Here is a 26,458-nt window from a genome sequence, read left to right as displayed (position 1 = left end):
TAGGTGGGGCCCACCGATTAGGGGTGTATTGGCTATACCAATACACCAAACCAAACATGGTTAGTGCATTTGGGTTAGCTTTTATATGATAAGGATTGAAGTGGAAGAAATATCAAATTCAAGTTGTTTGATTCAAGAAGGAAATATTTGAATGTGATCAGAAAGGAAAAACCAAATAAATTTAAAAAATAGCAAAAGAAATAAGAAAATTTTAAGAAATAAAGGATAAATATTCAAAATAATAACTAAACAGTGAAAATATAAATTATTTTTTGGAGGGTTGATTATAGTCATTAATTGAGGTTTTTTGGGATTTATATATCAAATGGTTCAATTAGACATTTATCCTTTTATCTATCAGTTTATTGTTTCATCTTTCACTTTACTTTAATCTATCTTTTCTCTATTTAGTTATTATTTTGAATATTTATCCTTTATAATTTTTTTTAATTTTTGTTATTTCCTTTGTTATTTTTTAATTGGTTTCTTCATTTCAGGTCACATCCAAATTGAATCCAGTCCTTCTTCCACTTCCTCCGTTCAATTCCTTATCATCTAAGCATTTAGTGCACTTAGGTTAGATTTTATATATGGCCGACTCTGCTGCCTGAATGATATATGGTATGTTCTGCCACCTGAGTATTATAGTGCACTAATAAGTTAGAAAATAAAAGATTAACAAACTTCAGAGGATTTGTATAACATTAGTTGTAGGTCCTAGGTCCTCTGTAGCAAGTATATTGGGCTCGTCAAGTTCTCAACAGTTTCTTTCGTTGGCATTGGATTTGTGAAGCAGCTTGGAAGGCAAGTCAGTGGTGGAAGGTTGAATTAGATTTGACATTGGCAACGCAAAGATGAAAGAGCTACACTTGAAAGACTTTTTGACATTTTAGAATAAAACACGAATGAAAGGAGACGCCACTCCCATGCCATGGATTGGAGTAGATCGGATTAGATATTATGATATACTTTTTAAAATACTTTTTTTATGAAAAAAATCTCAAAATTATATTAGTTATGCACTACATATGTTAATCAATTATTAAATTTGATAAAATTGATATTATTTAAATATATAAAAATTATAATTAAGATAAAAAATAAAAAAATAATATAAAATGCATGTAGCACAAAAAATTAAATAATAAAATAATATCAAATTAAATAATAAAATAAAACTTTGCTTTGAAAATTTACAAAATTGGAAATATAATTATTAAATAATAATAAATAATTATTAAATAATAATTACAAAATTAAATAATAATAACATCTCAAATGTTACAAATAAATAATTATTAAGAAGATACATTAAAGTATTAATTTATAATGCTAAAAAATATAGCATTATCTAATCAAATAAAAACATATAAATTATAAAAATCAACGTGATACACTATATTTGGAAAAAACTAAAAATCAAAATAAAAGTAGTCATCTATTTAAAATACTAAATAAAAAATAGTTAAGTTTTTAAATATAAAAATTTAATATTTTATTATAGAATAAATATGTTTACATAACAATTTTTTTTAAAAAAATAACTGAAATGTTTTTATACCATTTATTATTGAAATGATTATTCGAATTATATTTTGTTAATATTTTATATTAATTTAAAACTAAATGGACGTCTCTCACGTCCCTTTTATCACTTCTTTAAATTTTCCTTGGTCAAATTCTGTTATTAAACCCTGTATTTTATGTAAATTATCAATGTAGTATATATATATATATTTTTAATTTGATCAATTTTAGTTCTTATATTTTTTTAAATTTAAAATTTTAATCCTGACCCAATGGTAGCAGTTAAATATGTTTGGTTAAAATATGTTATTAATCTTGTATTATGTGTAAAGTTATAGATTTAATCCACGTTCACCAATTGAATAATTTTTAGTGGTTATATTTTTTGAATTTCAAAATTTTAGTATTAATGCAAGCGATAGTTTTTAAATCTATTAGCTGATTTTTTGTGAGTAATATGTGGAAATAACAAACAGACATAGCATTACACATGTGATAATATATTTGACACATCAAATTTTAAAAATAACATAACTTAACCTAATGAATTTAATACTAATCATTGGTTAGGACTAAAATTTTCAAATATCAAAAATACAAGTACTAAACCCACAACTTGCGCAAAATATAGGATCTAATAGCAAAATTTAACTTTTTCTTTCTAGTCTTGTTTTTAATTGCTTTCACTATGATTTTTGTAATGATTTAGTTACATCGAGCACCTCTATATGGAGGCTTGTACATAAACAATACTCCATTATCTTTTCTCTAAAAGTAATTATGGTTTTAGTTTTAGTTTTAGTTTTAAGTTTTATTCCATTATGTGTTTTTTTAAAAGAACTGACATTTGTATAATAGGTTGTAGTGTTTTATAGATCATTTGTAATATTTGTGTTATTTATGTATTATTGTTTTTTATGGTGTAAAGCTCTATAAATATCAAGAGGGAGTAACTTGGTGTTTTAAAATTTTAGAAGAAAGATGACAATAAAAAATCAACATAATAATTTATAGTGATTCGGCTTCAATTACTTATCTCCACCACCTTAACTTATCACAACTAAGGATTTTTCAAACTCACTTATTTGAAACCTTTTGAAGATAAGGTTTAACCTTTACAAACACTATATTTTCAATAAACAAGATAGAACTACTTCCCCTTGAGGTTTTCTACCAAAACCTTAAGTAAACCCTTACAAAGATGAGAAATAAAATGACTAACAAGGAATACCTCTCAAAGGCTGATTTCACTCAAAAGATTTTACAACATTTAAAAGATTGAAAGAAATAACTACCCAAGTGTGTATAAGAGAAATACAATGAAAATATTAGAATTATGTGCAATAAACTTTGTAAGCTTGATTATTGTTACTTCTTAGTATTCTTGATCTCTATTTATACCATCTTATTGATTTGTAGTAGTTTGTAGTGGTTAGAAGGAAAATTGAGTTATTAGAGACATTAAATTCGAGCATTAAATGTAATTGTAAGGGCATAGGTATTGGTACCTTGGTAATTAGGGTTTAGTTCCTTCCTTTAAAATGTGACACACCAAAGATGGAAGGGGTCTAGTACCTCTTCAATTGGGGTTCTGTACCTTAGGATTTGAGAAACGTTTTGGGACTTGGGGTCTAAAACATTGGGTTTGGTAACCATGTGGCAAAAAGCTTTGCCAACTTGGGTATTAATTCCTTTGCCAAAAGGGTTCGATACCCTTGTGGCAAAAAGCTTACTGTCGACTTGGATATCGCACTCTTTTAGACTGGGTATCGCACCCTACAAGAAAAATACTTGAAAATTTTCTTTAAAACGATACTTCAAATTGTTTATTTACTTTTAAGTACTTAGAATAACTTGAAAAATAATTTCTTAAAATATAACTTATCAAATTCAATTAAGAGATTATTTGATATATCAAAACATTAGAAAATCAAAGATAACAATCTCCCATTTTTTTATAACAAAATTTTAAGAAACTTTGCTTTTAAGAACTCCCCTTTAGAACACTTTTTAAAAACAAGTACTAAAAAAATGATTGAATTTCAATTTAAATAGATTTTTGTTTTTATATTCTAATTGAAATTCAATTAACTTTTACTTAGTTGTTGATGGTAATTCCTCATATTTCCATCTATAGTTTGGGTAATTTTCCCTTTTCAGTAAGGGATAAATTCAATATATAGATTTTCCCCCTAAAGATTCAATGTATATATAGATGAATTTTAATTTTGAGTAATTTTATATTTTACTTTTAAAATCCACTTCACTCATACATATCTTCTTAGAAAAGACTAGTTACTTTTGTTTTATGCCCATATAGCTTTTCATGAATATAAATCTTAAATGGATATGTTTCTAACAAGCACATTGTATTCAATTGTGTAAAACAATACTAGACTGATTGTCGAATATGGATACAAAGCCTAATCATATGTTGTGAAATATGATGCTTTCAACTAGGTTGTTAATCACATCTTACTTTGGTTTCCATACTATTAGTTGTTTCCTGATTAAGAATAAAACAGGTGTAACTTGTTCGTTTTGATGGTCATTCGAAGCAGGATTACTGAGGATGGTAATTTGGAATCGTTTTGGTTGATGGTAATTTGTCAAGATGAAGTGAATTGTCAGACATCTATAATTTGTCTATTCACACATCTAAAAGTTATGTAATGAGATATGCCTCTACCTCTGGTTCTTAGTGATTTACTAGTAGCATTTGTTTGTCTCAAACTCCTTATTACAGCTCAAAAGGTTGTGTAATGAGGATCTAGTAATGTGCTTGGTAAGTGGGCTCTGATTGAGCATTTTATGTACAGCGACTAGTACATGCAATAAGCTGGTCAATAACTATGCTTACGATAGAAATCATGCAAGCTTTTTATGTTCTTTCCTTCATCCTAATTTGCATGTCAAGCTCCTTCTAGATACATATATGTTGACCTGTTGCATTTTATTTTTATGAATATGTGTGGATATCCAGATGCTAAGTATAAAGCTCACATGAAAGCATATTTCTCAATTGGATTTGGATCATTGCAGTAATGTTTATTTTTAGCCTTCGTTTTATGTTAGTTGTGTTGAGGAGGGAATTGTTTCTCATAGTTTAAAGGCTAATAATTTCTTAAGGCTCTGCTTCATATGTAGGATGTAAAATTTGTTAATTTAATAGTTAAGCTAGTAAAAACTAATAAATCTTTTGTGATGTTGGTGTTTTGTAGGGTTGTTACGTGAGATAATGTATGTAGGCAGTACGAGAATATTTAAATTCATATTAATGCACTATGAATAGTGCTTTTAAGGTGTGCATCAAAGCGTACCTAGGCTTTATGCTTAGCACTAGACAACAAAAGCACCTTAAGCCATTTTGGGCAAGGCGCGTGTGATTAGGTGCACATAGGGAAATCATGTACCTTTATTAGCAGAAAAGAGATAATATCGATCTCTCTACTTCTCAATGTTCAAGTTTTCAACAAAATGCATGCAACCATAGGGAAATCATGCATATTCATCAACAAAAGAAAATTTGCATGCTTGTATCAAATTATTAACCTTAAGCTTATTTTGTTTATATGCATAGGCACACATATATGTATATTGCACCTTCAGTGAAGTGAAAGCTTTTTCTTGCTCCTTGTGCCTATGGGAATATAAAGGTTCTAACATCTTTAATGCGCTTTGTCCCTTTGAGAACATTGTTATAGATCTTTTTGTGAGATATCAAAACTTGTGATTATAATTAAATCAATATTTAACAGGAGGCTTTTAAATCAGTGGTTGTTTCTCAATATAACATAAGGGGAAAAAGGGAAAGATTCTAGTTTTAGATTTTTTTTCTTTTGAAAAATGGAATATGTTAGGTTTAATGGTAAACAGATTGAGTATTGACTATGGTCTGAAAGCAATTTATGTTTAATTTCTTCCGTAAAAATCAAAATGCGAAAGTAACTTAATTGCAAGATTTATTTGTTGCTTTAGCTTTGGAGGTAGATGAAAGAATTTGTCTAACTCCTTTTTTCTTTAACTTCTAATTTGGCTTTTCACTAATAAAAAATACTTCAATTTAGGCTTTTAGACTAGTTAATGTTCAAGTTCTTGTGCCTTTTTCATCAATCAAGATTAAATACTTTAGTTTACTAACTGTTGCATTTCTTTTGTTAGCCAGTTATGTAAGATTTTGAGGATTCCTCATATTGCTCTGTATTGGAATGGAAAACAGATACGAGTCCAAGTAAGAGAAAAATGATGTATTATCTCATTCAGAGTATAATATTGGTGGTCAATTATGCTTTTATGATGTACTTGTGGTTTATTATGTTTGAATGCCCGATAGTAGAAAGCCTACTTTTGATCTTAGTGTCCAACTGTGGAGCCAGTCTTCTGCATCTCAAATTTTTGCCCTTCTTTTCCATGTACGAGTAAGTTAGTGCGGAGACTTTTTAGTTCTATAACCAAAGTGCAGGTAGGGTCTAAAATGAAAGTAGGAACAAGAAACACTAGAAATAAAAATCAACAAAAGAAATTAACTAAAAATAATAAAAACAAATACTTGAAAGAAAATATGTTGACGTTAGAGGATCAACTCTTGGTGTCATATTAATATTAAATTTTAGTACTCAATATTATTACTCAATTAGAATCCACACAAAATGGAGATCCCAATCAGATAATCTAGCAATATACGTCCAATAATTAGGCATATGAATCCATGAGGAAAGATATGTCCATCAAATGAGTGTCCAATATGATTGTCCAAAAGTCCAAGAGTTTAGCAAATGAATCCATAAGCAAAGGATGGTGCAATATGAAAGTTCAATTATTTAAGTTCAACCCAAAAATATAACATATGGTCTTATAATCACTTGATAACTTCAAAACTTTTAAAAAAAATATTTCAAATATTTATTATGTCAATTTTTTTATGTCTACAACAAATTAAGGTTAATTTATCCAAGCATTCATTATGTCATCTATTGCCTATAACAAATAAATTATCTTATTTTACATGTATGATTATAGCAAGTGATTGATAATTAATTTTAGCTCAAATTATGACTTAATATTTGCCAAGAGTTTCTCCCTTTTACCTCAGCATTAAAAACTTAGAATAACATAACAAAATTAAACAACTCAAACTTATATGAAAAAGGCATATTAGATATAAGAAACTTGAGATTTTATGAGGATAAAGAACCAAACAAATACTAACAAGAAAATGATCTTGATCTCAACTTCAAGATGCCTCTTATTCTGAAACAAAAGGCTATTTATAGAGGTTTTTGAAGAGGAAAATGACAATGCAAAGGACTTGCTAGTTATAAATTTCTAGGCCACCTTCTTTGTCATCTTTTGAGTCATTTTTGATATGTTAATTGATGACTTCTTTCATCTAAGTTAACGTCTCCCAATGGGAAAAGTCCAAGAAAGTTGATTGATGTTTTGCATCTTGTACATTCACTATAAAAATTTCAGCTCCAAACTCCATGTATGTTAGGAGATATGATCCAAACACAAAAATGCATCAAAACTGTCCATCAATGTGAAATTTGTAAATTTCTCTTTACTTTTTGATTTCTTCCTGATGCATTTTGGTATTGGTGTTCCTATATTTTATAGATCTTCAAACTCCTTTTCTGACGATATAAGGTACACCTAAAATGGAGTCCTAGAGCTCGAGAAATGATCGAAACACTAAGAAGTGTTTTGGTTGGAAATTTTGAATGTGTTCAAATTACAAATTTTGATTCTTTGAGCATTGGACATCCACTTGGCATCTTGGATCAACTTTAGGCTTAGTGCATTTAATCTCATGGTTCCATGTATTGACATATTCTTCCCAAATTTGTTTTACCTACAAATTCCACACGAAATATTTTATTAAAATTAAATGCGTGAAAAACCCTAAAAACACTATTTACAATGCAAACATTAAAAAAAATCAAATCAAATCAAATGGATCTAAAATGTATAAAAACACTCAAGAAACTAAGCAAATGTAAATAAAATATAACTTAAAATAATCATATGATTATGACTTATCAGTTAGCTCTTGATAAGTCCATAGTTGATTTGTCATTCCATTACCACTTTTAAACTTTTTGGCTTGAAAGAGTACTAATATCATCATGATAATGTTTTTCTCTAGACAAACATGAAGTTCTGCTTAGGTTTCCTGATTTCAAGCTTGAATATTTGCGAATGGAATGCAAATTTTCTGAAGACTACTCTGCTTTACTGTAAGAAATCTACATTAACTTACACACAACACTTTCCCTAACACCCTAGTTATACATAGTTCCTGGTTACTGCGATTGAGGTTTTAGTGCATTCCTAGTTATAGCATCTTTGAGTATATGCATATCCAATTGTGCTTAGTAGTAGATAATGTTTGCTTCTACAAGATATCCTGACTATGATTAGACTCAAGTAATGTGGTTTTAATCAACAGATGGTGTTTTTGATTGTGTTTTCGTGAAGTTATTTTGTATCTTAACAGCAGTTATTTCTCTGCACTTGTTTCAGGTCAGGGTGCAACAAACATTTTTTGATATGAAACAAAAATTGGTTAACGCTTGAGTGGGAATTTTGTTTGGGTCCCAAATACTAATTAGATAGTATTGCCCTTCTGTTGGTCATGCCTTTCGATAGAAATTAGAAAGTGGCATTACTGAGCCTTTGTGAAATCACGTATCTTCTGTTCATTTTCTACTCGTATGCAGGATTGATATAAAAAAATGACAACAACATTCAAACTTAACAAATTTGTTCAATGTGTCAGTCCCCCCTCTTTTTTTTTTTGAAGTACGAAACTATTTTATTAAGTATTCGTAGCATCTTTTATCAAAAAATCATGAATAACCAATTGATAATCAAAACCAACATAAAAAAACATCATCTCAGCAATCCATCCATCTAGTTAAATGATGCACAACAAGGCTACCAATTCTATTAATAAAAGTAGAAGACATCGAATCAAACAAATTAATAAAGTCACGAGCCTCTAATAGGTGAATGCGGCGTAAGGATAAGTTAATGTCACTAAAATGAACTTATTAACCAAAAAAATGGAGTCCATCTCGATCAGTTCACAATGTTGGAGTAGCCTCTATCTCTAGCAAATTAGAGAGCCAAAGTGAAGAGCCTCACCTCTACAAGCTTTGCAAAAAAAAAAACTTCTCGATTCGGACGTGCAAGGCCTTCAAGAACAAAGCCAACCACACCATAACCACACTCTTATTATGGTCACTCGGGAATTAAGTAGTATCCTCAATAAGCCTAATAGGTGGAGCCCACTTCACATTTTGTGGTTGTGTAGGAAGAATCGGGTGGCAAACATAATTGTGCAATCAAAAGTCAACTTGCAATGATTGTGCATGATCAAAGGCCATTTAGGAGTTGTCTTCCCTGCATGGCAAACTCATATATTTCATATTTGCCAAAGCAAAACAATCAAACTAGTGAAACCATGAATATTTGTGGCTTTTGTAGCATTTTCAAGTCGACCGATGCAATATGTGTAATAACCACCCAAGAGACTCTCATGCAACTCCTAAAGTGTAAGGAGTTCCAATCAGTACTCCAAACGATTCATACATCTCTTACAAGTAGGATCACATGACATTGGATGGCGCTGTAGGTAAAATATCATACCCAAGTCTTTACCCAAACAATTTAATTTTTGGATAGTCTTAGGCTCCATTTGGTTTCAGAAAAATAGATGTCATTTTCGTTTTCTTTTTTTTTTTGGAAAAATGGAATCACTAAAGAATTAAAAAAATGATTTTTGGAAAATAAAAACGTGTGAAATTAAAAAAAAATAAAAAGTTGTTTTCATTAAAAATGCTTTTGTAAAATTGAACATGATGAAAACAAGAGTTTTTAATTTTAGATGTGTTAAAAATAGAACGGCGATAATGATAATGTATCGCAAAGAAAAGAGAAAGAAAAATAAAGAACACACAGATTTTTACGTGGAAACCCTTTCGAAAAAAAACCACGAGCATAGGAGAAGATAATTCACTATGTCGAATTCGAATGAATACAAGAGGAGTAGACTATGTCTAGTTATAGGCTTGAAAAATCATATTCTAATAAAAGGAGTGTAGTAAAGTTGAAACATCTTATTCTAGTCAATATCAAATAGATAAAGTGTAATAAGGTTGAAAAGCCTTATTCTAAAATAAAATAAAAGAAGTATAGTTCTATATGGATTTTACTTTCTTTTTTTTTTACCACTGTGTTTTATTTTAATAATTATTTGGGTCATTCAATTCTAACAATCTCCACCTTGACACAAATTCTCAATGAACAAGTTCTTCACCACGAACTCTCAACAAATAAGTTCTCCACCTCTTCCATGAAACCCCTTAAGGGGTTTTTTTAACAATGAACACCAACCAAGTCTAAGCAATGCTCAAACTTGGTTATGGGAAGTGACTTAGTCATCATATCTGCAAGATTTGCATGAGTACTATTTTTGCTAACAATAATATCACCACAAGCAATAATATCACAAACAAAATGATTCTGAACATCAATGTGCTTTGTTCTTTCATGAAACATTTGATCTTTTGTAAGAAAGATGGCACTCTGACTGTCACAAAATACTGTAATGATTTAAAGGTCTTCATTGAGTTCACTAAAGAGTCCCTTCAACCAAATGGCTTCTTTACAAGCCTCAGTAATTGCCATGTACTCAACTTCAGTGGTAGACAAAGCGACTGTAGTTTGCAAAGTGGATTTCCAACTGATTGCACAACTTCCAATTGTAAAGACATAGCCTGTGAGAGATCTTTTTCTATTAAGGTCTCCGACAAAATCAACATCAACATACCCAATGATTCCATCTCTAATTCTTCCAAACTATAAGCAAACATTAATGGTACCTCATAAGGATCTAAAAATCCACTGAACTGCTTTCCAATGTTCTTTACCAGGATTCGCCATGTATCTGCTAACTGCACTGATTGCATATGATAAATCTGGATGTGAACAAACCATAGCATACATAACAAGTTTAGCACTCTACATATTGAACCTGCAAAGAAATTTCTCAATGTACTCCTTCTAACTTAGGTACAATTTACTTGATTTTCTATCTTTGAGAATCTTCATACCAAGTATCTTTTTTACCGGTCCCAAATCTTTTATCTCAAATTCTTCACTTAGTTGGGCTTTGACCTTTCTTATCTCTCATTTATCTTTCACTGCTATCAACATGTCATCAACATAAATGAGTAGATACACAAAAGAACCATTACTATTTTTCTTAAAGTAAACACAACTGTCAAAGCTACTTCTTTTAAAATCATGAGAAGTCATAAAAGAATCAAACCTCTTGTACCACTATCTTCGGTGACTGTTTCAAACAATAAAAGGACTTTTTCAGAAAGCAAACATAGTTCTTTTTTTTTGAGACTGTAAAGCCCTCTAGTTGTTGTATGTAAATATCCTCATCAAGTTCTCCATGCAAAAATGCAGTTTTTATATCTAACTGCTCAAGCTCCAAATCATGCATGGCCACAATACTGAGCAAAGCTCGAATCGAACTATGCTTCACAACTCAGGAGAACACATCTGTGAAGTCCACACCTGAAATTTGACTGTAACCCTTTGCAGCAAGCCTTGCTTTATATTTGGGTTCTTCAACTCCTAGAGTCTCTTCTTTCTTTTTAAACACACATTTACAACGAACAGCCTTTTTACCTTTAGGAAGTTTTACAATATCTCATGTTCTATTTTTGTGGAGTGATTCCATCTCCTCTTTCATAGCAAACATCCACATTTCTGAGTCTTCACAGCTAACCGCCTCAGAATAATTAGATGGCTCTTGGTTTGCATATATATCTTCAGCCACATTTAAAGCATAAGCAACTAGATCAACCTCAACATACTTCTTTGGAGGTTTAATTTCTCTTCTAGTTCTATTTTTGGCGATAGAGTATTGTGGTGAAGAAGTAACTCTATTCTGAATTTTTGTATTGGCTTGAAGAGTCTACTTTGTTGTAGATTCTGGATTAATCTGATACTCCACCTGCTTTTAATTTTCTTTATTGAAAGAGTTTGTAATAGATAAGTTAGGTAGCATAGCAGTTTCATCAAAAACATCTCTGCCAATCACAACTTTTCTATTTTCATTACACAATAACTTATACCCTTTTACACCAGTTTTATAACCAAGAAAAACACATTTAATGGATCTCGGTTCCAATTTTCCATTATCAACATGAGCATACGCAGGACACCCAAAGACCTTTAAGTCAAAATAGCCAGTAGGATTGCCAGACCATACCTCTTGTGGAGTTTTTTCTCAATGGCAACGGATAGAGATCGGTTGATCAAAAAAATGTAGTAGAGGCTTCTTCGGCCCAAAACGACTTTGGTAAGTTAACATTAGTCAACATACATTGAACCTTCTCCATAATTGTTCTATTCATTCGTTCTGCAACACCATTTTGCTGTGGTGTATGATAAATTATCAAGTGTCTCACGATCCCTTCTGACTAGCACAGTTCATTAACCTCATTAGAACAGAACTCTAAATCATAATTTTTCAAGACTTAAATGCAGAAAACACATTACTTTTCTGCTTCAAGAAAAATGCCTAAACTTTTCTGGAAAAATCATCAAAAGTGTTAGCATATAATTAGCTCAACCTCTCAAAGGCACTCTAGATGACCCCCACAGATTAGAATGAATATACTCTAATGTTCCCTTTGTGTTATGGATTCCTCTACTGAATCGAACTCTCTTTTGCTTCCCAAAAATGCAGTGCCCACAAAACTTCAGTTTACAAATTCATTGCCTATCAAAAAGTCCTCTTTTGCTCAATTCTGCCATGGCGCATATGCCAAATTTTAGTAACATCATCATCTAACAAAGAAAAGGAAGCGACAGCTGCATCACCAGTAATAGTAGAACCTTGTAAAATATATAACTTAGCAGTCTTTCTCTGCCATTTCATCACAACAAGGGAACATTTGAAGATCTTCAAAACCCCACTTTCAGCTGTGTATTTGTACCCTTTTAAATTAAGAGTACTCAACGAAATCAAATTTCTCTTCAACTTTGGAACATGTCGCATGTCACTAAGTGTTCTAACAACTCTGTCAAACATCTTAACTTTAATTGTTCCAACACCTGCAATTTTACACGAAGTATTATTTCCCATCAAAATAACACCTTTAGACACTATTTCGTAATTTGTAAACCAATTCCGATTAGGACTCATATAGAAGGTAGCCCGAATCAAGGATTCACTCATCGCTCACTTTAAAATTGTTGGCAAAAGAGACTAAGAGTTCACTATCGCTGTAGTCTTCTACAACATCAGATTCATCGGATTTTTCTGGTTGTTTTCCCTTCTAATTCGTAGCCTCTCTTTTGATCTTGTTTTGCAGCTTATAGCACTCAAATTTAATGTGTCCTTTCTTCTTACAAAAGTTACAAGTTTTTCCCATATTTGAATACTTCAATCTACCCTTAGATTTATCGCTAGGATTTCATTCATGTGTCCATCCACGATCATCATCATCATCATCATCATTCTAATCTTGTCTCTCACGAACAATGAGACCCTCTCTTGAGAGTCGAGTTTAACCACAAGATGTTTCATCTTATCATACAAGGTCAAAGAATCATAAACCTCATCAACTGTGAGAGACTCGCAGCTACACAAAATCGTGTCTCTAAAGGTTGAATAAGACGGAGGCAACGAACAAAGTAAAATCAACTCTAGAGCTTCCTTACCATACTGAACCTCCATGGCCTCCAAGTCTGAGAGAATTTCTTTAAACATTGTTAAGTGTTTGTGCATAGACGCATCTTCCTCCAAACAATGAGCATAAATACGCTACTTCATATGCAGCTTGCTTGTTAAATTTTTCGACATACATATTTGTTCTAGCCTCTTCCATAATGCAGTGGCGGTCTTCTCCTTCATCACATCCAGTAAAATTTCGTTAGACAAATGCAGATGTAACTGTGTTAAGGCCTTTCGATCTTTACGCATCTTTTCTTCCTCCGTCAATGTTGAAGGCATCTTATCTATCCCTAGTAGCGCTTCCTCTAAGTCCATCTGCGCAAAAACTGCGTACATCTTTATTTGCCACAACGCGAACCTGGTGTTGCTATCCAACAGAGGAATTTCATACTTTAAAGAAGTCATTACCGTGATTGAAATAAACAACTTGAAAGCTCTGATACCAATTTGTTAAAAATAGAACATCGATAATGAAAATGTATAGCAAAGAAAAGAGAGAAAAATAAAGAACACACAGATTTTTACATGGAAACCCTTTCAGAAAAAAAGTCACGAATAGAGGAGAAGATAATCCACTATGTCAAATTCGAATGAATACAAGAGGAGTAGACTATATCTATTTATAGGCTTGAAAAATCATATTCCAATAGAATGAGTTTAGTAAGGTTGAAACATCTTGTTCTAATCAATATCAAATAGATGAAGTGTAATAGGGTTAAAAAACCTTATTTTAAAATAAAATAAAAGAAGTGTAGTTCTATATGGATTTTACTGTTATTTTATTTTACCACTGTCTTTTATTTTAACAAGGATTCGAGTCACTCAATTCTAACAAAATGAATTCGCATTGGTTCAAACCCATATAAACATAAAAGTATTCTTTTTTTCAAATAATTTTTCAAATATTAAATTTGGTATGTAAATTTATTTTATTTTATTTCTTTTGTTACTATTATAGACGAATAGATACTAAACATGCTTTCATATTTTCATTATTAAAAATAAACTTTATTTCTATTTATTGAACATGTTTTTATTTAAAAAACAAAAACTATTTTCTAAAATTGAAAATAGGTTATGGGCATAGAAGATATTTTCAAAAACCAAACGCAACCTTAATCTTTTAAATGAAACACTAGAACTCTCTATGAGGACTAGCACCCAACTCATTAAAAGCAGTTACTTATACACAATGTGCGTCGCATTGGCCCCTAGAGCTTGCATACCCTCAAACTATCAGAAAACAAGTTGTGGACCACCTTCGACTCAGTTAAAATATATGAATAAGTCATTGTGCTCTTCGTAAATTTGGAATTTTATCCCTCTAATTTTTTGATTTCAAAAATCAAGTCCAACTATTTACATTGTTAAAATTATTTTTGTTAAAATTTAGTTTCATTAGAACGTCATTTATTAGTTACATTGCTATCAGTTATTAACATTGTTAAAATTATTTTGTTAAAATTCAGATTTATTACAATGTCATTTACTAGTTACATTGCTACTAAGAAAGTTTTTTTTTTTATTTCAAAATGTCATACCAACAAAGTGAACAAAAAAAATAATAGTGTTAACAATTGCACCTAAATTTTGAAATTTGAAAAGTAGAAGGACTAAATTTCTGTAAATAAAAGTACATGGGCTAAATTTTAAATCTGTAAATAGTAGAATGACCTATGACATATTTTAACCCCTCCAAGACCCAAGATGAAGAGTTATTGACCACCAAATCTTTTGGCCTTATCTCTAGCCCAACATGATGTTCATAAGAAACTGAAAGATCAATAGGGCTAGAGGCCCATCAATTATCCTCAAAAGATCGAATCTAATAACCATTACTCAACCCCCATAAATAACCTGGTGAAAGTGAATCAATAACTTGTGAAATACTAGACAAAAGATATAAAAGCTTATCAACCACTTTAGCATCAAAGATGTTACCATTAGTGAAATATTTCACATAAAAGACCTTGTAATAGTCTTTATTATGCAAAAACCTTCAAACTTGTTTACCTAACAATGATGGATTGAAAAGGTAAAAATATCTTAACCCGATTCCACTCATTTCCTTCGATTTACTACGTGTCCTAATCTAACATAGTCCACCCTCAGTTATCCACTTTGCTAGCCCACCAATATTTTCTTATAATTGAAACAATAGCATTAGTAACTAACAAAATGAGTAAGAAGTAAGACATAATATACGTCAAAATAGGTTGTAGAATCAATTTAATGAACACCTCACAACTACCATAGCCAAGCAAACATTTAGACCAACTCTAAGCATGCTTTTGAACTTTGTCCATGATGTATTAAAAGACAAAAATTTTATCCTTACTAATTAGAAGCGACATACCCAAATATCTATCACGCTAGACTCCTCTTGAACACCTAACATGGTTTAGATAGAACCTTGTTACTCAACAAGTGTATTGAGACTAAAGTAATTAAGAGACTTACCGAAATATACATTTTGCCTTGAACCCACCTCATAAAGATGAAGAACTTCCTAACACGTCTAGCCTTAGCTATCGAGTTCTCTATAAACAGAAGGTTGTCATCTGCAAAGAAGAGGTGGTTAATCTCAAGCTTAGTCTGGCTAGCCCTAACCCTATAAGTCCTGCCAAAATCCTACTCTTAACTCAACATTGTCGAAAGACCCTGTGTACATACCAAAAAAAGGGTCCCTTTGTCTTAGACCTCTCTTAGGCTGAAAAGATTCTATCAGTGAACCATTCATCTAAATATAAAAAGAAACAAAGGTCTAAGAAAAATGGTCCCTTTGTACGAACACCGAGTAAAGAATTAGCATAAAATATAAAGATTTAAAAGCGACTTTTACTGCAAGTGTGACAAATTAGTTGTAATATTTATGTGTTATAATTGAACACACGGAGTACTCCAAGGATCGAACCCAAGGGATTGTCAAATTAGTAAATGTTATCAAATTAATTACGAGTTAAGCAATTACTAATCTAGTTGAGTCGAAAATCATTAGTGCAACCAAATAAAATGAGATTTAAACTAATTCTAAATTAACAAATAAAAATATCAAACTACTTTTATTCTTTTTTACTAGAAACAATGCAAATGGATTGAAATGATAATCGAATGTTTCATGAATTACTAACTAAGCTAATAAACCTATGATGATTATATTGTTTGCCCTTCTTAGCTAGGAATCTCATCTTAGTCTCATCTTAAACTAAAAGATACCACTTAAGCTCTACTCTCAGTCTCACTTAGGCATATAGATCTCCTCTCAATCTCACTATTCGACACAAACATGTTAAAGTCTTATATGGTAAAGTCTCCTACCGATCTCATCTATCTAGATCTTCCACGAGAGGCGTTAATTCTAGTTTAATGTGCAATTTAATACACTTGAACAAACAACTAGTTAAGGCATAGATAATAACTTAGTTAAGTAACACACTCATCAACCAACCAATAAAATGATTTAGCACATGATTAAACTTAGATTCCACACAAGCATTTTAACAAACACATGGTAGGCATAAAATACAGAAGATAAAGATTGAGAAGATGCTTATTAATAGATAAAAATTTGATGGAACACGAGAGTTTAATCCATTGTCATCCACAAGGTTCTAGCAAAAGTGAAGAAATAAAAATTCTACAACAAAAAAGAAAAGAAAAGAAAAAGAAGAGAAAAGAAAAATGAAAACCTAAACTAAGAAAAGGAGAGTAAATATTGTCTAACGTCTAACCTAATTTTCTAACCTAAGCTAGCCACCCAAATAGTTGACATAAGGTGGTATTTGTAGGCAAAAAGTATTTAACCTAGCATTGATAATTATGCCCTTAAATAAAAAGTGACTTAAGATTACTTGAACACAAAATTGTCTCTGCATTTTTTCACCCGTTAGGCTTCAGTGTCCACAATAGGCTACTCTAGGTTGAGTTTTGATGAAGTTCAATTTCCTCGAGGTGGTGGGAGGGTCAGTGTCGCAACACACAAGCTTCTGTGTTGACCTCGACCATAGTAGAAGTCCTTTTTAATGTTTGGCGTCAATCGGCTCCATACACAAGCTGAAATCAATCATTAGACTTCCAATGACATAATTTTGTCAATTTGGGTCTCAAAAGTAAAAGAAACGCAATAAGACGAACTTCTAATGTAATATCTAATAAGTAACAAAAAACAGCAAAAAGCTTCATAAAACACTTGAGAACAAGCTTTTTAAGTGTCAAAAGAGCTTAATTTGATGCACAGAAAAACGAAAGATCATTGATCCATCATATCGGTTGTCATCTCGTCGCTTGGAGCTCACTAACCAAACTTAAAAAAAAAACTAATGACTTAAATGAAAACTTTCAAATAGTTCAATGATCATTTTGTAACATTTTAAAATTGAGTGACCAAAACGTAAATTTACTAATAATTTAGCGGCCTTGAATATAGTTTACCTTTTAATTTAAAAAGTGAAAAACAAATCGACAATATTCACTATTCAAGTAAAAAGCCTTTTAATTACTTTTTTGGGAAAAAATCAAACGAAGATTTGAAGGCATACTACGTCGTTTATTAACGAAGAATCCTTATAAAAACTTAATACGCGCTTTCCCTTTTCAAATCATATCCTTTTACCGACTTTATTTTTAGTGGGCGGTTTTAAGTTTTAACCATCTATTAAAAATATATACCAACATAAAGTAAAAAACTTCGGAAAAAATCTCAAATCCAGAACCCAAAATCTCATCTTTCCATTAGAGCGCAGCTCTCATTCCTCTCGATTTTCTTTCACTTTGTTCGCCTCTTCGATTATCAATTCCGCTCTCAGGTAAGAACCCCAATTTTGTTTTTTCAGAAGAAAAAACCCTAAATGTATGTCTACTTTTCTAATTTTTTTAATATGAAACCCTAACTATTTTCTTTCAGATTCTTGAAGCAAGCGAAGTTCAATTCTCCACCCTACATCAGAAGAAAACTCTGATTCCCCAAAATTAGGGTAATCTCAATCCCTAAAAGATGCCGGCCACCGCAGGGAGGGTTCGAATGCCCGCGAACAACCGGGTGCATAGTAGCGCCGCCTTGCAAACCCACGGGATTTGGCAAAGTGCAATCGGGTATGACCCTTATGCTCCTAATAAAGATGATTCAAAAAATTCATCGAGTCAGATGACTGCCGCTGCTGAACCCGATGGTGAAAACGCATACGCTAGCTTTCAAGGGCTTCTAGCCCTTGCCCGGATCACGGGTTCGAATGCAGATGAGGCTCGTGGAGCTTGTAAGAAGTGTGGGCGTGTTGGTCACCTTACTTTTCAGTGCAAGAATTTCGTGAGTTTGAAGGAGAGTAAGGAGAAAGACCCTGAAGCGATCCAGGCTGCGGTTTTGAATGGACTTGATAAGTTGAAAGGAGGGAAACTGAATGGGAAAAAGGAGATGGAGAGTGAAGAAGAGGAGGACGAGGAGAGTGAGAGTTCGGACTCTGATGTGGATTCGGATATTGAGAGGATTATTGCTGAAAGATCTGGGAAGAAGGTTTCTAGGAAAGGGAAGAAATCATCAAAGAAGAAGAAGATGAGTGATGAGGATGATAGCTCTGAATCCGATTATGGGGAGAGAAAGACAAAGAGAGGGAGGTCAAAGAAAAGGAGTAGTAGGAAGAGAGGAATTAGTGATTCTGATGATGAGGATGAAGGTAGGAGGAAGAGGAGGAAAGAAAAGAGAAAGAAGAGGGATGATTCTTCGGACGAGGATGATGATCATCATTGTCGTCATAGGAAAAGAAAGAGTAGGAAGGAGAAGAGGAGAAGGAGAAGTCATACGCATTCTGATGATTCTGAATCATCGGATGTGTCTGATGATCCTGGTAAACGACATAGGAGGAAGAGCCAAAGGCATGAATCCCTCTCTGGTTCCGATGTTAGTGGTTCGGATGATTCTCGGGTTGGAAGGGGTGCAAAGAGGTCTGAGAAGAGGAGCAGGAAACGCCATCACGAAGATGATGAGTAGAGGCTTGTTAGCTAAGGTAACGCTTGTTCATATACCCTTGTTTAATGTAATCATATTCGGATCAAGCTGTAGATGGTTTGTCTGCTATTATTATTCCTGCACTATGCTTATGTATAAGATTCTGTAGTTAAAATATTTTAAGTCAGCATTCGGAACTTACATCTAGTTTTGCCAGAGGCTTTTCCTTCTGTTCCAAGTGATTGGCTTTTGGTTTAGGAAGAACTCGATAATGGCTTTTGGGATTTTTGCATGAATGATTTCACGGTTGCTCATCAATTTTGGTATGGTTCTGTTCTATTTTAACACTAAAAAGAATATGCATGTCAAACAAGAGATGAAGAAAAAACAGAGTGGACTGAGGCTTTACTACATTTACTGGTATCAAACAATAAATGCAAGTTTTAGTTTGGAAGATCTTTAAATCAGGGGGTGTGAGCTACCCCTTGCAAGATATTGAATTACTAAGGTTTTTTCATCTCAGTCTTGAATAACCTCCAAATTCATCTTTGTATTGGCTTTGGAGACATCAATCTCCTCTCACATCTCTAGATACTTGTAGAGCTACCTACTTCTATTGTAATTTTACCTAATGTTTGGAAACCTCTCTTCTTCCTTTTGTTTGATATAATTCTTTAAGAAATCTATAAGATCAACATGTTAGCTTTTGTTACTCGTCGTTTTGCTTTTTATATCCTATCTAAGCATCTTTCTAGACAGAGATATGTGCCACATGGGATTCAACTTCTGACATTCTGCAGTCATCGGTTTTGCAGGGATTTAGAAGAGTGGATATGATGTTTGTGCTAGAAGAAGTTGATGTATTGGAGGAGAAGATCATATAAGTTCTGTTATGGTGTGAAAGATCGCCAACATGTGGTACTCTTCTTTAGAGAGAAAAAAAAAGGTATTAAAGAATTCGCTGAGGTACTTTATGTCTTGTGTTGAATTGCCCTGTGAATAAAGGTGAGGTGTTCAATCTCACATGTTGGGCATCAGATACTAATGTATAAGATTGTGATGGACAATGTTTGTTCTTTGAAGTTGTTTCTATTAAATGTGGCCATCTTTTTCCATCTTTTTCCATCTTTGTGTAGAAAAGAGACGATCAGGCAGCAATTTTTTTTACTTCAAATAATGAGTTTCTTTTTGTATATTACATGGAGGATTCGATCCGCAAGGACCATGATTGGGAATTGTTTGATCATCTTTCTTCGAGTAAGAGGCGAAACATAATCAACTTGAACTCGGGACAGCTATTCAAAATCTTAGTAAAAGACTGAATTTGTTATCTCATGTTTGTTTTTCGTGAAAAAATACCAATTGAGGTTCGTGAAAAAATACCAATTGAGGTGGAGGGTTTCTTCAAACAACAAGGAGTGGTCAACTATTCAATCAAATAATATTGAGCATGTTTTCCATCTCTTCTAGAGAGGCAAGTGGGCTATTTCTTTGCAAAATTGTGCTCAATTTCATATGTGGCAATTCCGCCAAGATCTCTTCCTTAGTTGGGGAAGGATCTACACGAATCGAATTTTTTGAGGAACATATTGAGAGAGAATTGGATTTGGTTAGACAATGTATGGTTGGTAAATAGGGATCGATTTTTTTAGCAAGAAAAATCCTGAATTTTCAAATTGAGAGAGATCAAGAATTCTCACTATTTCTTAGATTTATGGACTCAATTTAATTCAGTGGTATATTTCATTCACATTTTTTCCACCAACAATGTTTTATAAAACTCTTGGACTCTCGAATTAGGAGTATCTTATTTTCACGCAATTCACAGGGTTCGACAAGTAATCAGTATTTCACGATCAAGGGTGTAGTACTATTTGTAGTAGCGGTCTTTATATATCGTATTAACAATGGAAATATGGTCGAAAGAAAAAAATTTTATTTGACAAGGCTTCTTCCTATACTTATGAATTCCATTGGACCTAGAAATGATACATTGGAAGAATCTTTTGGATCTTCCAATATCAATAAGTTGATTGTTTCGCTCCTGTATTTTCTAAAAAAAAAATCTCTGAAAGCTGTTTCCTGAATCCGAAAGAGAGTACTTGAATTCTCCCAATAACTAAAAACTGTATCAACAATTAACAACATACTATGGCTATGCCAAAATAAGTAACCAAATAAAGGTTTGTTTTGGTTGGCTAAGTGGGAATTGTCGCTCAACAAAATTACTAGTGTTGGTGAAGTGCAGAGGTAGTCTTGACTCTTAATCATGGATCATATGGTCAAAAATATCAAAAAATTACAAAGGGGTTTTCTTGTAGGCAACCATGAACCATACAAACGAGCCAATCCCATTGTAGCAATATAATCACGCATACCAATTCAATTAGGAGTGAACGTTTAATCAAATTAGGAAAAATGAAATTCGAATCGAATCGAGTGAAATTTTTGAGTTGAATTAAAATTTTAAACATGTTAAATAAAAATATTATTACAGTATAATTAATTCTATCTTAGAGCACATAAATTTAAAACCATTGAGTATGATAAATTTTAATCATTAATTAGGTTTCAAAATTATTATTTTAGAAAAGTTTTAAAATTTTAACTTTTTATATATTTTTAGAATATTTTATATTTTTTATATTTTTTTAAATATAAAATTTGAAATTTTTATAAATATTTTGAATTTTAAAAATAATTTTAAAATTTTGAAAATTATTTTGAATTATTTTGTAATTTTTGTTAAGAGATGTCAATTTGTTTATTTTCAAAGTTGACAAAGACCAAAAGGGTATTTACACTAATCTGTTATTCGAATTATTCGAAGTGTAAAATTCAACTGGACTCAAACTTGAAGCTCAAATCGAGTTGACTCAAATAATTCGAATAACTCAATTCAATTAACTAGAAATTTGAAATTCTTTTTGATTTTTCAAATCGAATTGAGTTTTGTTCACCCTAATTCCAACTACAACTAGGCTGCATGCAAGCACAGAATGCGTTAAATTTAGTTTTTAATATTTATATGTATTTTTTTATTTTGATTTTAATTTTAAAAAATTAAATAATTCAACCTCAATATTTATATATTTTTAAACATATGTTGTAATTTGTTAAATTAGAATCAAATTGATAAAATATATAAAGATTAAGGGCTAATGATGAAAAACATTAATATGTTGGGACCAATTTATTAATTTCAAAATTGAGAGAAATGGGAGAGTACTTTTACGGAAATAAAAATATCTGAGGCCGAGGCGGAGGCTACGGTTGTTAGTTGATGGCATTTCGGGATACGCATTCAAGCAAAAACCATTTTCACTTTCAAAATGCATCGTCTAGAAAACACAGTTTCTTAATTTGAGTATAACAAGAAGCAGAGCAAATGCCATCAACTAGGTTTTTAGGTTCATTGTCAACACCAAGGGTTGATATTACAATTGACACTGGCAATCTTTTCTTCAATCACGCTCTAGAGGGTTTCTTGAAGATTGGATCTGTAACCTTTTCCTTTTTCCTTTTGCTTTCGTAACTTTCCATGGAAATTTCCATCATGTACCACATGGCTTCTTTTTTTTCAGGTTGCAGCTACGAGGTCAATTGCAGAAGATTCATTTAAAGCTATCGATGGAGGTTATTTCAACTCCCCCACTTTCTTTTTCTTTCACCCAAATTCCCTTTTCTAGAGTAATTAAGCTGCCATGTTTGTGCAGGGAAGCTATCAAAACACTGTTTGGAGCGCTCTGTAAGTAATTCCTTTCCTGTTCTTAGCTACATTTTAAAGGATGCTTAGGATCTCCACCTGTTACTGTACCATCAAGTATAGCATAATTATAGGCCATAAGACAAGTAATGTTTGCAGTGAGGAATGGTACTACTTTTTTTTATTATAAAAGTTGTAACTGCACCTGAATTTGACATAATCTTTCTCCTATTGAGAAATGTTGTTGCAGCTCAAGAAGATGTGTAAAGAGGGTGCTTACTGGGGTAAGTATGTGACATTACAATATGAAAACTTCCCATTATTGTAGCTTTCTTTTTTGCAAACTTGAATAATATTTATAAAATTCTTTTGTTGCACGTTAGGAAGTGTAGCTGGAGTATATGTGGGAATGGAGTATGGGGTAGGGAGGATCCGAGGCACTTGGGACTGGGTATGTTCACCACGCTACAGTTAAGGGGAAAAATGTTACTGCTATTAAAAAGATTCTACATCCATTTTACTCATAATCTTGATATTTAGTGATTCAAAGTTTTGTCACATCGTGTTACAGAAGAATGCCATGATCGGAGGTGCCCTAACAGGAGCTCTTGTCTCTGCGGCGACCAACAATAACAAAGACCAGATCGTGTCGGATGCACTTACAGGAGGTGCTGTTGCAACTGCCTCAGTGCTCCTTAATTATCTCACATGAAAGCAGCAAACTCAACTTCCTTATATCGTTGCATATTGCTATGTAGTGTGATCGCTTTTTTTTTCCTCTTTGGTTGATTTAACTGGTTGTAAGAAAACAAGGTTGCAATGATTAAAATAACAGGATGGCTTCAACCAGAGTTTCTTATCCATCTTACTTGTGTACAGAGTTTGAGCAGTGCAAGTATAGGAAGAGGTTCAATTGATTTGCATATTCATAATAAATTTCCTAAGATAAATGACCTTCCAAATAAGCAGAAGAAATTTGTCCAGAATTTACTTTCCAAAATGACATTATAATTGGACTAAATATACAAAACATTCTTTCTCTAGAGAAGGATCAACTGAAAAGAATAGATACAATTAACAAATCACAAGGATACATGCTTTATTTTTATCTTTGAAACTGTTCACTAAGTTTCAGTAAGCTATAGGTTTCAGCATCTGGCCTAGCCCCTCCAAGAATCATCCTTTTCAAAAGATTAGAATCGTAGATTTTGGCCTTCACGTAAGCCTTGATCAAAGTATTGTACACAAAGGTATACCGAGAATAGTTGGCCCTTTTAAGCTCTACAAAAAACTTCTCAGCATTCTTAACATCACCTATTTCAGCAAAAATTTCTATCATCGAATAGGTGGTCTCCAACCATGGTGTTGAACACCTAACTTTGTTGCTTGTTGTCATATTCATACCTATATCTAGACTCTTCAAGCATTCCTCCACCGATCCTGATTTTAAGCACCCCAGGGCAAGTTGTCGGAAGGTAATAGAATTTGGTTTGCATCCATTCATCCTCATTTCTCTGAAAACCTCAGTTGCTTTGCTGAGAAGTCCATGTTTGCAGTATACGGATATTATTGAATTGAACTGCTCAGTTGATATCAACCCTTTTACTGACTTCATTTGTAACCAAAGCTCTTCTGCTTGACTTACCTGTCCTATCCTACCATATGCTTCAATTGCCAGAATATAACTTTTAGACCGAACATGGGGGAACTCTAGAACGGTGCCCCAAGTTTTCCCTAGTTCCTTCTCCTTCCCCAAATACCCATACAATATAATTAGGACATCTAGTGTCGACCAGTTATTCCCAGTCATAGTCTCCTCAACGGCCTCAACATAAGCTTCAGCTGCTGTGTATAGCCTTGCCACAGCATGTGCGATAGCTAAAATGCAGTAAGAAACCTCATTCGGATCAACTTCTACTTTCTTCATATCATTGAAAACCTTTACTAACCCTTCAATGTTGTGCTCATTAGCCTCTATTTTCATAAGAATATTGTAGGTGGAGACATGTCGAACCACCTTATCCGCCTTCATTTGATTTAGAATTTACGGGATGGTCTTCCTACGTCCTGGAGATGAATGGAGGATTATCAGACGGTTGAAAACCAAGTATGAGATAGGGTGTCTCAATTCCCTCATTTTCTTCATGTACTCAAGTGAAAGCCTTATAAGGCCTTTATCCAAGCAGGCTATCACAAGATTGTTGTAGAGCAGTTCATTTTGAAACTCCTGAGGGACGCAACTAAATAGTTTTTCGCCTCGTGATATGCCGTGGAGTTTCGTTGTAAATTCCAATAGGTAAGAGTAGTCTAATTCTTTAGGCCGATACGGTCTTTCCCTAATTATCCATTCCATCACCTATTAGAAGCAATCGAATTTTCATTGTTAGATTCCACCTATTCACCATTATCACAAGTACAAATGCAAGGGGTCACACAAATTCCCATCTTGGTTCCAAATCTAACAGATTTTATTTACATATACATCTATGCGACTGTCTGATAAAGTGCTCAACTGATGAAAATGCAATGTTTTCTTTATTTTTCTGCCATACATTGTTTCAAATTTCTAGCATAAGAGCACTCAAACAGTCAAACATACACAAAATAACAACTCCACGTTGCAAATTAAGTTGTTCAGCATTTGGATTTCTTAAAGGAAACCCAAAAAAGACCAAAAATGAAACTGAGCTTATTATAAACATCTGACATATATGAGATTAAGCCTCTTAAGTTTCAGGAACGAACGTTTCTTTCTTTTGTAAGCTCTTAGCGATCCGGCAGAAAGTAATTAGTACAGATAAAAAAAGAAACCCAAAAATATTAGACTAGTTTCTGAAAGAGAAAATTACCTCAAGAGCTCGTGTATTCAATTTAAGTTTCCTCAACCGATTAATGGCGTGAAAAGTATCGCCTCTATGAACGGGAAATCCATCAGCCATCCAGCTTTTAAACGTTAACCCAACAGTTTCCTCTTTAGGGAGTCTCTCAATTCTCAAAGATAAGCATTTGGGTTCTTGTTGTTCTGACTCTGAACTTTGTCTTTCAAGGTTATCAGCTGTTGTAGAAGAAAGAAACTTGAGAGAAGAGGCACTACCAAGTGTTTGATGTATTGCTTGCAAGAACCTACGGTGTCGTAGCAAAACTAGTGTTCGCATGCTTCAGCTCTGTGTTTCTAGCTGAAGGCTAGAATTTTATCTTGTAGCTTTGCTAAGTATTGGGCCCTAAATATCATAGCTCAGACCTCAGCTGGCTTCTTTTTCATGGCTTGTTTAAGTGCGATTTAGGATTTGAATTAATACATATCGGGCAAATTACACTGCTAGTCCTCGTTCCTACTTTGATCATTCTTTTCTTTATTAATTTAGTCACTATCGTTAATTAAATTACACAAATTGATCACCTTTCTAATTTCCCCTAACAGAATGTTGACTGTGCATTCCACATCATTAATTAATTTTCACATCATTAAATATTTTAAACTCAAAAATTTCAAAACCTCTCCCTTCAGCCAACTCTCTCCCTCACA

At 32.7% G+C, this 26,458-nt stretch overlaps 2 protein-coding genes and 1 pseudogene across 8 annotated transcripts; 2 read left to right on the top strand and 1 right to left on the bottom strand.

The window, feature by feature from the left end:
* Nucleotides 1–17,886: 17,886 nt before the first annotated feature.
* On the top strand, nt 17,887–20,341 carry LOC107922123 (CAX-interacting protein 4). 6 transcript variants are annotated; one of them, XR_005916138.1, is made up of 4 exons: nt 17,887–18,093; nt 18,192–19,284; nt 19,444–19,549; nt 20,042–20,341. XR_005916138.1 is itself a non-coding variant. In XM_041097534.1 (4 exons), exon 2 carries the CDS (start codon nt 18,282–18,284, stop codon nt 19,266–19,268), a length of 987 nt encoding a protein of 328 aa, XP_040953468.1. In that variant the 5' UTR covers nt 17,887–18,093; nt 18,192–18,281; the 3' UTR covers nt 19,269–19,284; nt 19,520–19,549; nt 20,042–20,341. The 6 variants fall into 6 exon arrangements, 4 of the variants coding, with proteins under 4 accessions (XP_040953468.1, XP_016707460.1, XP_016707457.1 ...); XR_001691194.2 differs by having other exon boundaries at nt 20,027–20,341; XM_041097534.1 differs by having other exon boundaries at nt 19,520–19,549.
* A 2,100-nt stretch (nt 20,342–22,441) lies between these two features.
* On the top strand, nt 22,442–23,793 carry LOC107921491 (outer envelope pore protein 16, chloroplastic). Of its 2 annotated transcripts, none has more exons than XM_041097532.1 (6): nt 22,442–22,728; nt 22,811–22,862; nt 22,943–22,974; nt 23,183–23,216; nt 23,316–23,383; nt 23,504–23,793. In XM_041097532.1, exons 1-6 carry the CDS (start codon nt 22,615–22,617, stop codon nt 23,642–23,644), a joined length of 441 nt encoding a protein of 146 aa, XP_040953466.1. In that variant the 5' UTR covers nt 22,442–22,614; the 3' UTR covers nt 23,645–23,793. The 2 variants fall into 2 exon arrangements, with proteins under 2 accessions (XP_040953466.1, XP_040953467.1); XM_041097533.1 differs by having other exon boundaries at nt 23,316–23,402.
* On the bottom strand, nt 23,713–26,183 carry LOC107921060 (pentatricopeptide repeat-containing protein At1g07590, mitochondrial-like; annotated as a pseudogene).
* Nucleotides 26,184–26,458: the final 275 nt, after the last annotated feature.

This window comes from Gossypium hirsutum, chromosome D07 (genome assembly GCF_007990345.1).
Source record: "Gossypium hirsutum isolate 1008001.06 chromosome D07, Gossypium_hirsutum_v2.1, whole genome shotgun sequence".
Classification (NCBI taxonomy): Eukaryota; Viridiplantae; Streptophyta; class Magnoliopsida; order Malvales; family Malvaceae; genus Gossypium; species Gossypium hirsutum.
This window is presented reverse-complemented; position numbering and strand designations above follow the sequence as displayed.